Genomic DNA, 12,837 nt, shown 5'->3' with positions numbered 1-12,837 from the left:
TTCCTCTTTACCATTCCCTGTTCCCTATCCTAATCTCATTCTTCTTCACATGGGTAACTGCTGTTAATAGTCTGGTATGTATTCTTCTACATCCCTTCTGAATAAAATTAGAAAGTAATTTATTCATAGACATTTTTCACCTTTACTCTTCTGAACGTCAGTTCAAAATATTATAATTCTCCATAAGATAGATCTTACACACATGAGATTTAGAAGTACAGACAATTCATAGTCACTATTAATCTTATTAATGTTGCATTTTATAAACCAAACAGTACCAGAGGATCCATGCCTTCATTTTAGTGCGAGTTTTTGATGTGGCTTTGTTTTGTATTATGCATGAAAGTACTACTATTTAACTCTTTACTTTCTGATTCTCCTTTAGAGTGCACAAGGGCAATTAGAAACAAGTTTGTCTAGGTCATTCTTAGACCTATACGATCACAGAATCCTTAAAACTAGAGGGGAGACTTTGAAAACATCAAGCCTTACTCCTTATGTTACTGATGAGGAAACCCAAGTCTAAAGAATCAAAGTGGCTTGGCCCAAAGTCCTGTATCTGGTGAGTGGCAGTGTTCAGAAGAGAACTCTCCCTTCTTGGCTCTCGGTTCAGTCTGCTCTGCTGCCTCTCTGATACACCTAACTGGGTGTAGTCAGTTTCCTAACTGTTCACCTAACTGGGGCCTCGTCAGTTTCCATCAGTGGTGTTACAATGGCACACCGCTTCCTAATTGTCTTCTGGGACACAGCCCTTCAGATAAGTGGAAAGACAGAATAAATCGAGACTTTTTCTGTCCAATTCCAAAATGATCAGTAAGTGGATTTCCTAAATGCAAATACATTGGGTCAGCAGGGTGATTATTGAGCAATTTGTAGGTCAAAATGTTGTTTGGTGAAAATTTTTAACTTTTCAAATGGTTATGCTGCCACTTATAAACAACTCTTAACAACACTGAACAATGACATCAACTGAGAGTCACCAAAAGGTACTTTTATTACATATGAAACCAGGCACTTAAAAAAACCATACCTCTTACTGTTCCAATAAACTCTTCCATTCGCTGCAAAAGATCTGCGTCTCTTTCAAAATCATAGAAATGGTGCTCTACCCAATGCCGACATACATTTAATACTCTATGGCATTAACAAAGAAGAATAACTGAATTACATGGGAACTCAGGCATAAATGTTTATCACAATGAATCACATAAATTAAAACAGTAATTCTTACCAAATAATTTTATAAGTGGCTACTTTCAAAATTCTATGTTAATTAAGACTTACACAATAATTTCTGATAATTGCTTTCTACTTCACTCATTTTACTTGTTACCTTCTCCTTGCTTGGGAAAGATCCTTATTTATGTCAACTCTCGAACAAAAATTCAGTACAGACTTAATGCCTTCAGTTATTTAATTACTGCTTACCGCAGTTGTACAGGCTGTATGTATTCTTTCCTAAACCTTTTTAGTTCTGCACTCAAGGGTTGATCTCCATTCTCTATAGCTATGCGATCAGCTTCTGTTGGCTCAGGCTCTGGAATTTCAAACCTAACATAAAAGAGGACAAACTAATGAAAATACTAATAATATCAAGTTATTCAAATAGAAAACTACAAACCTTTTCACCAGTCAGCACAATCAAGAGAGCGCTGTAAAAAATTACTAAAGACATACACACACATCGGTGAAAATAAGTAAGACTTCTACTGATCTTAATTTCTAAAAAAGAAATACTTGACAACAAAAACAAACCTAGAAACATAGTTAAGAATAAAGAATACATGCAAAGTCTAAAAATAGATGTGATTATAAAGTTATGGGACTGATGTTTATTTTTGGCTGTGTAATCACTCAATCAGCTAACATAAAACTTTACCCTTAAGGGTAATCCTTAAAAAGTAGACTGCTCTCTGAGTGGCTGAAACACTTCTCGATTATATAATGTATTTGTTCACTGACAAGCTCCATTGTATTCAACATGTGGTATATTTGAAAAATTCTGTTTAGAACATCTAAATCATCAAAATTTAGAAATCTAAAATATACATTTTTATATAGTTCTTTAACTATATAATAAAACTATATAAAAGTCCAAAATCCAGAGTCTAAAATATACATTTTTATATAGTTCTTTAACTTGAATAATTCCATAAATATGCAATTTCATAGTTACCATGTAAAAAAGAATGCTTATTTTTATACTTTAATAAATGAAAACCACAAGATTATTATAAAATAAATGGTCATCTAAGAGATTTTATTTCTTAAAAAAGTACTCACGAACTACAATTTAAAGCTCATACAATTTATTTCTGAGAGACATGTAGGATCTTAGCTCACTCTCTTTAAAAAAAAAAAAGAATTTACACATTTTACATTAACAGACCTTTCTATTATAAGACTCAGTAGTTCTTGAGGTTTACAAAAGGATCTGTATGTTGTAAGAAATGTCCGAACAAAATTGGGATCTAAGAAGAAAAAGGAAAAATATCTTATTAAAATCTTTGATTCAGAATGATTAAAGCTATTATTAAAACATTTTCAAGAGAGATGAAAAACAGTCAGTTTTGAAATTCCCAAAATGTTTTGACCACATAGAATGCTTTGGACTTTATAACAAACTGCTAGCTTGAGCACTTCCTAAATTAGTGGCAAAACCATTGATACTAGGATTCTGTAACAGCTTATTTCTTGACTTCTGTACACTGTGACTAGCTGAACTGAAACTCCTCATCGGCTGCAGGAATGCAAAAGGAAGAAAGGCAAAGAGCACGCAACACAAGCTCCCCACCTGCTACCTGGATCTTAGAGCATCTCTGGTTGGCTTCTTTCTCTTGAGAAAGACAAACAGAAAGAGAAAGGCCACAGCAATAGCCCAGTACTTCTTCTGACATCCAGACTGTTTACCTAGGATCAGTTATCTAGATTTCTTTAAATCACATTAACAGAGCATACGACTAGAAACTGGATACTACAATGTTCTAGATTAAGCTAAATACACTTTCTAAATGATTTGCTAGAGGTTTTAATTAAAGCTGCTAAAAGAAGCTTACACATACCTGTAAGTTATTAAAACTCTTAAATGTGTGAGAATGTTGATTTGGTTCTATTCACAACTTAATCCCTTTTATTTCAAGTAGTCACAATAAGAGTTTCATCATACGAGCAGGGGTCTCCAGCCCCTTCCAAGAGAGGACCTACTTTTCATTCACATCTCCATGAAGTAAATCAGGAGGCTGACTGAATGTCATCACTTCCCCAGGCCTGGCCTACTCCAGTCTCTCCTTGACAGTATTCTCCCAAGTTGTGGAGAAAGGCTGCTGTCATTAGCACAAGAGATCTGGTCTGTCATCTTCTGTGTAAAGAGGGGGAGAGACATCTTCCCACAATGGAAAAAAAAAATCACGCACTTCTATAACTCAAATTTCATCAATGTCCACATTTAGTTGTAAGTCTTCAAAAAGAGGGAGGAGAGAATTCATTAACTTTTCTATTGGGAAGATCCTTTTCCTATTTTACATTACGGACCGGTAAGCTCTAATTTAATGATAAATTCACTGAGAATAGTGAGTACCTTTGTGGATCCTTTCTAAGTACAATATCTTTTATTCAGATAGGATTTACTAAGATTCAGAGTTCATTTGTGTGGAAAATTTCTACTTAGGCTGATTCCGTCTGATTAAGAACCACTCTAAATTTAGCCTTAACATAAAATAATGAAAATATATTAACTCCCCCAGCAAAGCAAATGAATGGATTTATCATAAAAATAGAAGTCTATTTCTAATCTATTGGTAAATGTGGTCATCAAGATAATGAACTGATTTAAATATCAGACAACCTTGAATTTATAATGCTTTTATAAATTAAAGAAAATTTACAGAATAAAAACATACTGGTTTTAAATGTCCCTCTTCTCCTTTGCCTTCCAAGTCTACAGTGGGTTACTGATAAAGGTAATTTAAATATATACAATCCTTTAGTAATTTCCTCTCTGTTGGTATTCTTATTGTTTGTCTTCAGTTACAGAGTTCCTCAAACGTTAAAGACTAATGTCTCATCCAGAAGAAAAGATTTTAAAACAGAAGGCTGTACAAGATTTTAAAACAGAGATTTATATCGGTTTCATCACAATCCTCCCTTTCAAGAATCTACTTCCTGTTCTGCAAATCTATTTGTAAGGTGAGGCTACTCAAAACATCCTATGTTTAGGAATCCAAAGCAGTGGCCCCTATAGAGATGCTGAGCTGTCACTAATGGAGAGAGAGCCCAGACACATGGTATAAAAGAGTGTTCCTAGAATCCCTGAGCTGTGTTCTAAATTTAGGCTGACCCCTCCTTTTTAAAAAATTTAAAAAAAAATTTATTTTGGTCTAAAAGCCTAAAATTAATATTCAGATCCATTTCTTCTCAGATGCCAACTGAGTTAGGTTAAAAAGTTGTGGGCTATCAAAGGTACTTTTAAGTTGAAAAACAGAACAAAAGCAAGTTCTAGATGAATTGTTTTTTAAGCAAATTGCCTATTTTTAAAGGCAAACTACTTTAAAATTGCCTTCTCATCTTCTACCAAAACTTCTGGTCATTTCAGTACTTGAGTAACTGATGACAATGCTGGGAAAGTCGTGCTAGGCCTTGGTGCCACATCAGTCACACGGGGATCAAATCAATTCCTGATATCTGTTATGTAACGTTCGCAAAGAGCATTCACATAATTTATTCCATATGACTTCTGTGAAGTGAGTGGGGCTGTTGTTTTCCCTTTCTACATATGAGAGAAGTAGCTAAGACTCATCCAAGGTTACACAGTAGAATGGCAGAGAGTCCAGATTGTGCGGTTTCTAGTTTTATGCCTTTTTCTACTGTGTCACACATAACCTCGCTGGATTAAAGGATCCTTTAAGGTTTCCGCAGCTGTGACATATAAATATAAAGAATGGTTCCCTGAGTTATGTAATCATTATAGAAAACTTACATAAATGATTAATTTAGAATATAGCTATACTCTGCTAATCTTGGTTTAAGGCACTAGGAAAATCACTGAAAAATCAGCAGTCTAATTGTGATTCTGCAATTCTTGTTAAGCCTTCTTCCAGATTTTAGGAAGTAGCTGCTGTGCCTTCCTGTACAGTCTTCAGAAAAGGAGTTTCTGAAGCGGGCAGTGAGATAAACACTCCCACAATCGTCACTGTTGTACTACATTCTAAAGTGACTCAAGTTTAAGTTGTTTTTTAGCTTCATCAGAAGTAAAAGCAGTCTTGCCAAAACGAAACAAAACAAACAAAAACCAGCAGAAGCTAAAAATAAACCAAAAAAATTTGGCAAAAGTTTAAGTACTTTAAAAAAATATCTGAAAGGCTGCATATATTCCGAGGCTTGTATAATTTATAGAATCCATTTTTAGTCTAAAGCAGTGCAAAATTGCGAATGAGTGAAAAACTTCTATGGAGAGGACATAACACCTGTACTTGAAACTTTACACGAAAGAAGGGTAGATAGTCCAGAAGCTATTTTTACCTCTATCAATTTCCCCACTTAGGTGATTCCAACATGTACTATGTCACACTAACCCCTAGAAACCGTGATCTTACAGATGATGTAAAGGACTCAGATAATTCAATATCTTAAAAATACTCCTCAGTAAGGACAGGCTGTGTACTTTTGTGAGAATGCAGAGTACAGGCAACCATCAAAGCTAAGTCTTACGCTGGCTCTGCCGGCTGTGGAGGGGCCTCTGACCACCTGTGTTATAAAACGGTGTTGCATAGACAGCTGGAAGGCAAATGCATGAAAATACAAAAGCCAGGCCTTCTTTGGTTTTAAAACCTAAGTGCAAATACTTGTGGAGAACACGAAAATTGGCTATTTTGATAGTCTCTTTGTCTGTTTATCACTTGATTGTGGATGTAAATTCCAGAAGCCTCTTTCTCAAACATAATCCCAAATGGATTTCAGTGTGAGCGATGATGCAAACTTCTTTGTGGTTTTTCTTCTTCAATCATTTTACATAACGTTGTCTTCTACTAGATCCTCCTATCCCTGCAGTAAGATTTCCACCAGGCTCACTAGCTGGTCTGCTTCCTTCCCTCGATGCAGCTTGCCATGCAAACGCCTGCCGGCTGTACCAGCAGATTCCTGGGCTAGGTCCAGGTTGTTTCAAACACAAGCTGCAGGGACTATTTTCTGCTGGTCTTCCAGCTGCCTTGTCTCCCTAACTCGAAAACTATCTTTTGATAATACTTCATTGCACAATTCATCAGAATCTTAGGAACTCAGAATATACTATCCTATGTTAATGTTCAGAATATAACCTAATAAAGTTGAGGTGATAATCCAATCCTTTTTTCTTATGTTCCTATTTTGATTGACACTTGACATTTTATTTGGTAAGGTCAATGAAATTTATGAAATATTTGTTCTATGGAGCTATTTATGTAAAGAACGCCCCTTCCCCCACCACCGTAGTGAAACACTGTTAATCAGGATGTCTGTTCATGTGATAATTCTCCCTCTAATACAGCCATTTAAAAAGCCACCAGAAACAATAAGCTCCTCAACAAGGATTTATAAACAATCACTCTTGAATTCCTTAAAAAAGGAAACAGACGCTATGCTGACGCACAAACACTTTAAAAAAGTTATCAGAGAGTTTAAAAATAGAACAGTACTGCCCTATAGATCAAAAATCGTTCAAGAGATTTTTTTTTTAAAGTTAAGACGCCCAAACTGAACTTATATAGGCCATGAATGCAAAAGAAATCTAATTTAGGTTTTTGAGGATTTTCTAGAAGGGCATAAAATACCGGTAAATACTTTAAAGAAAAATATCAACAGGCTTAAGTTTTTTCAACACCATTTTCTAGAAAAGAGAAGTTCATCATGCATGGGAAACACCTTTTTCCCACACTTCAAACATGAAAAGCTTTTATTTCCATGTCATGTCAGTTCTAAATTTTCCCTATTTCAAGGTCACCTCATTTCTCTAAAACAAGACGATCAAACCACACACACCATTACCACACATCTCTTTACTCATGCTGTTGAAAGTCTCAATAATTAATTTGTACTTTAGAAACAGAAGTAAGGGGCGCCTGGGTGGCGCAGTCGGTTAAGCGTCCGACTTCAGCCAGGTCACGATCTCGCGGTCCGCGAGTTCGAGCCCCGCGTCGGGCTCTGGGCTGATGGCTCGGAGCCTGGAGCCTGTTTCCGATTCTGTGTCTCCCTCTCTCTCTGCCCCTCCCCCGTTCATGCTCCATCCCTCTCTGTCCCAAAAATAAATAAACGTTGAAAAAAAAAAAATTAAAAAAAAAAAAAAAAGAAACAGAAGTAAAAGTCCTCCTCTCATCACTGCTTCTTTATGTACATTGCTCTGTGCTTTCTTAAGGTAGGTAAGGAAGAAAGTCTCTTCCTATTCTTGCCAGATTCAGAATGCCCTAAGTAGATAATGCTCCCACGCCCCACGGCATTTGAAATGAATTCCAAAGTTCTGATGTAGCCAGTGACTTACTTGATGTCCAGAAATATTGCATCTGAGAGACAAGTATAAATCAGATTCCACATAAGACCCTGTGGCAATCTTCTAAGCAACAGTTAAGCATTTTCTAATTAACCTAAATTAAGTTTTTCTCCCAGAAAGCTTTTCTTTACAGAGCACACAACACCAGTAGACTAATGACTGGATTTTGCTAAAAACTAAAATGATGATGCCCAGTATCTAACTATATACTAAAGTCTATGCATTAAAATGGAAGTTTATCTATAGTCAGAGTTTATTACCTATTTCAATAAGAGAAAAAAATTACTCTGCTAAAGTCTTCATAGTAAACTTGTGTGTGCCCAATGATGAACAAGCCATTTATACTACTGGAAATTCAAACCAAGCAAGAAGTTCTCTTTATTTTTATTATTTGATACACATAGTAGAAATTATGTTATATTTTAATCATGAAGAAAAATTTGCCTTGGATGAGTCACTATAACATGGTGGAAAGTATAGTCTATTAAGAAAAGAAACCTAAATTTTAGTCCTTGTTCTGCAATTAATTGATGATATAATAATTTCTGGCAAATCATATAATTTTCAGGGGCCTTGGGTTTTTGTCTCTAAATTCAGGGATTGGTAATCTGGTCTAACACTACAAATCTATAGTGTTGTTTGAACATTATTGTTAAAAACACTTGAGGGATCAGGTTGGTTGAAGCCACAGTAAAGTCTGAATTAAGTAAGGTTAAGCCAGCTTTTCTTTTTCTTTTTTTTTTCTTTTTTTTTTAGGTTTCTGACCAACCCATAACCTAAAAAATGTGTGTAAGTGGTGCTTATCAGATATTAAGTTTTCTTAATTATAGCCATTGTCTTTTATTATAATTCTGTACAATATAATAAAAATGTGCAAGTTAAATTTTAGCCTTTGTTTCAGCCCAACTTGCATTGTGTGTCCTCCAATAAACATATCTAACCAACCAACTGAGACAAACAAACCAAAAAGAGCAGATGAATAATTCTAAAAACAAATGGCAACTTGATCTGTTATTATGGTAGTGAGGACTCAAAGTACATTTGGGCTGGAAAAGACCTTAAAAAATTAACTGCTTTCATGTTTTATGAGTTCATAGATGGTCTATCAGAAACACATCCCACGTTGCCTGTAACATGTTCAGTGAGATCCCGTCCAGAAGAGCCCAAATAAGCTAGGAATTAATACTAAGCTGTGTGTACTGTAAATCACAGCTCATGAAAACTGCTTGTGGATTCCGGTTACACCAGTCATGTACTTTAATCACATATGTTAAAATATTCAATTAAGCTTCAAAAGAAGATAGAAAAGAAAAATGTCAAAAAACTCGGCCACAACACTTCCAAAACCAACACTGGCATTTTATTCCTCAAGATATTAATAAAAGGAATTTTTTTTTCAAAATTTTGACTTTTTAAAAAAGTAAAACAGTCTTGTCAATTTAAATGCGAACACACTTAACTTTGCAAACTTCTATAAATTTGGAAATTTCAGTGTTTTATATTAGCTAGAAGTAAAACACTTAAAAATACTATTCTACTCAAAAGCTAGAAGTCAATATAAATGAATGCAACTACCTAGAGTGACGAATAAGAAACCGTGGCACACGTACTACGTCTGCAGACTTGGCCAGTGTTGTGCACGTTAAGGAGAAAACACAGGCAAGATGCAGAAAAACCATCGGTTATGCTCATTCACATCTTAAAGTATCCTTGTTCAGAAAATAAGTGAAAGGCACACAGTTCCCCAGAAAATATTTAATTGTAGTTCTGCAACTGCTTACTAATAATCATAAGTTAGTTCTGTGAAATTCAGCAGGCAGTTTAAAAACAATTTTTATCATTAACAATCAAGTTTTACAGAAACAATTACATTTAAAAATTGGGAATCTGAAAATGGTTTCCAACTCAGATCCCACTGACGTGACAGTAAACATTAGGTAAGTCTCCTTAGCACTTTCCACTAATACTGTTCTACAAGAAAAAAAAAAAAAATCAGTAAAGCTTTGGTCCCACACAGATAAAAATCTAAGGATCAATTTTAAGCTAAACAGTTTAAGAGCTCAAAACACAGGTATTTAAAATAAAATGATGAATAGCTTAGAATACTTATGTTAAATAAATCAATGACTCTTTCAAGACACTTAAAAAATCAGAATAATGTGGCAAGAAGAGCAATTTAAGCTTTGTGTAACCTTAAAAATTCCTTAAAAAGCAAAGAAATAAGTGTTTTGCAACCACAAATTTTGAGTAATTTAATGAAACATTTTGGTAGTTGTATTCTAGGTCTTAAAGAAGAATACAGAGGTATAAGGCAGCTTATTTAACTTTCCTGTGCTTTGACTTTTTTTTTTTTTTTTGAGTCAGTAAAATGGGTGCATGGACTGTGGCAGTTTCTAGGCAAAAAATCAGTAGTAAAACTGGAACCCCAGACTAGTCTTATTTCGCCGTCTTCAATGTGTTTCAGCTACTGACTGCTACTACCAAATGCAGTCTGTTTAGAGAACCCAAACTGCTTTTAATGGCCTATGAAAAGCACTAATATCTTACGATGGAAAAGGCTAGCAAGAGAACTACCAATTAGAGGCCAAATAAAAATTACAAAGAAAACAAAACTCTGGCTTATTTATCCCAGAGACATGTGGACACGATGAAACATTATGTTTATAAAAGTGTTTGATATCACTGCTAAAATATTCTAATTTAATTTTACTTTTTTGCAAGGTGGCCCTGATATGGTTGCCAGGCCACTTAAGTAGTTAAGTGGCCATTTAATAAACTGAAAAGATTAACGTTATTGAATGCTAGTCATCTTTGTTACAGTCGAGTAGTTAATGGGTATCTTTAAAAGTTTAACTGGTGCCAGAGCAGTTTCCAGAGAGACCTGAGAACCCATTTATAGGACTTTAAACAATGAAAAACATCAACGATGAAAAAAACAAACCAAAACCAGAAACACCTCTCCCTCAGAAACGCACATCTCCTAGAGACAGGAATATATTTAAGCAAGAAGTATAGGGATGGAGGTTAACTTTCTCATTCAACTATTTAAGAATAACACTTATGTTCTAAGAGTTACATTTTAGTTTATAGGTCTTTGTAATAAAAACATTCTTTGAAAGTAAGTTTACATTTATATTTACAAAGAGCTTTCACCTTTAGCAGTTCATTTATTCTTTCCGACAGCATTTGAACGTAACTGTTGTGATGTTGATTTCTGAGGTGAACTAAGGTTCTGGGATGGTGAGGAGCTGTGACAGAGTGACGACATAAATCCAGATTTCCACAATACCATACGCTACAGTAGTTTACAATTACCAAGCTTTCTACTGAAGGTCGAAGAATATTGGATTATCATTGGTTACTTTATTAGAAGAAATAAAATTACTTAAAAAAAAAAAAAGTCATCACGGGGCGCCTGGGTGGCGCAGTCAGTTAAGCGTCTGACTTCAGCTCAGGTCACGATCTCGCGGTCCGTGAGTTCGAGCCCCACGTCAGGCTCTGGGCTGATGGCTCAGAGCCTGGAGCCTGTTTCCGATTCTGTGTCTCCCTCTCTCTCTGCCCCTCCCCCGTTCATGCTCTGTCTCTCTCTGTCCCAAAAATAAATAAACGTTGAAAAAAAAAATTTAAAAAAAAAAAAAAAAAGTCATCACATTTGTTCCCTGACTCTCAAACATCATATTTGATTTAGCCTCTACCAATCTTCCTAGGCAGTTTGGACATGTTCGTCCTTAAAAAACTGCCCTACTAAGATGGACTTTTTTTTTTTTTTTTTTAAATAACATCGGTTGTAAAATGCAAAAAATATTGAAAACTTACATGACTCTCAGGATTGCTAAATTTAATTAAGTCTTAGGAATGGAAATGAAGAAAACCCAATGCTGTGTATATTTGTACTACCAGCACAATTTTGATGATGAACATATATAAAATTTTTACTGACTTTATCATCTCAGTAATGGAAACAGACAAAAGAAAAAAACAAGTGGTAAAGGTTATGTGAAAAAGTTTTTTAGACCCTAACGATGATGATTTCTCAGTACTTTAATCTTGTTTCTGCCGCTAACTGGGAAAATTTAGCCAAGTGACTTTATTTTCTCATTTGCAATCTTGGCTATAAAGCTACAAAATAATATGTAAATGTGGTAGACAAAGTATAAATGGCAGTGTTTTTTAGGCAAAGGAAAATGAACTGGGATAATGCAGAGATCATCCTTTGTTGTTAGTCTGCTTTCTATTTTAGGCACAGTGACCTGTGCAGCAAAGAATCTCAGCTGGAAGCAGCAAAACACAAGTGACAGGCAACTCAATTACATTTCTTACCTGCGTACATATGGTACGTGAGCCTCTCAATAAGTTTAATAACAGTTCCTGCTTTGATAATTGGAATTCCAGCCTTGGGCTGTGTGTTCTCTTCAAATATTATATTCTCTTCGGAGTCAGGCTCTGCAAATCGATAAACATCAGCACTAGGGAGCCTCATCTGCTCCTCCTTCTCTTCCTGTAGCATCGTCACGTCAAGCATCCTTTCCAGTGTGCTCCGGTACTGGAGAGATATCAGTGCTGCCATCCAATTGTTTTTCTCTTCAGCTGACTTGGCAGAAAATATAACACTATTTTCATCTTTTAAAATTATTTCAAAAGCATGCTTGTACTCACTGGTGTCATCTTTGTCATTAATTTGTACCTTTCTCATGAAAAACTTTTCTTTCAGACGATACTCTGCATTGCTAGCACCAGGAAGTCTTGGCTGCCCATGATTTGATTTACAGCAAATCATTAAGCCATCAAAGAGAAATATGTGTCTCTCATGCTTGGCTCCTACACGTGTAAGAGTTCCTTCCATTATAAATTCATTGCAACACTGTCCAATGTCTTTTCCCTCCCAACCATCAATATTCTTTTGAATCTCGTTCATTTTCTTGATTGCTAGTTGTTTCCCCTTCATTTGCTGACTATAAAACCGACATGCAGATTCACTGGGATAAAGGAAAAAACAGTATTAGTGCACAGATAACAGGCAACCTAGAATTCACGTAAATAAAGGACAGTAATAAGAGTACATTTAAAAAAAAGTTGCACTGACAAAGTGTTCACTAATTCTCCACATATATTAGTGATACAAAACTGTACCATTTAGAAACCAAAGCAACACAGTAGAGACTTTTTTTAGTGACTACTGACAAAATTCTACTCTATAAATCCAGCTACGGAATGATTACTTCTACCTTGGCTACTGTTTAGAATGACAAATATTAAAAAGTAGCTCCATACAGTGAAAAGAAGAAAAGACTTAAAAAATTATTTAAAAATGTTTAAGTGGA

General features: G+C 35.2%; 1 protein-coding gene across 2 annotated transcripts in view; it reads right to left on the bottom strand.

Moving 5' to 3' along the window:
- Positions 1 to 12,837, bottom strand: part of SOS1 (SOS Ras/Rac guanine nucleotide exchange factor 1) — a 147,985-nt gene that overhangs the window by 27,883 nt on the left and 107,265 nt on the right. For both annotated transcript variants that reach the window (XM_047851999.1, XM_047852000.1), the window contains exons 10-13: positions 11,837 to 12,492; positions 2,390 to 2,471; positions 1,429 to 1,551; positions 1,031 to 1,134 (exon numbers count right to left, since the gene is read on the bottom strand). In XM_047851999.1, coding sequence (XP_047707955.1) covers positions 1,031 to 1,134; positions 1,429 to 1,551; positions 2,390 to 2,471; positions 11,837 to 12,492 — 965 coding nt within the window. The remainder of the gene's footprint in view (positions 1 to 1,030; positions 1,135 to 1,428; positions 1,552 to 2,389; positions 2,472 to 11,836; positions 12,493 to 12,837) is intronic.

This window comes from Prionailurus viverrinus, chromosome A3, assembly GCF_022837055.1.
Source record: "Prionailurus viverrinus isolate Anna chromosome A3, UM_Priviv_1.0, whole genome shotgun sequence".
NCBI classification, from domain to species: Eukaryota; Metazoa; Chordata; class Mammalia; order Carnivora; family Felidae; genus Prionailurus; species Prionailurus viverrinus.
Note: the sequence above shows the minus strand (reverse complement) of the source record. Positions and strands in the feature narration are given on the sequence as shown.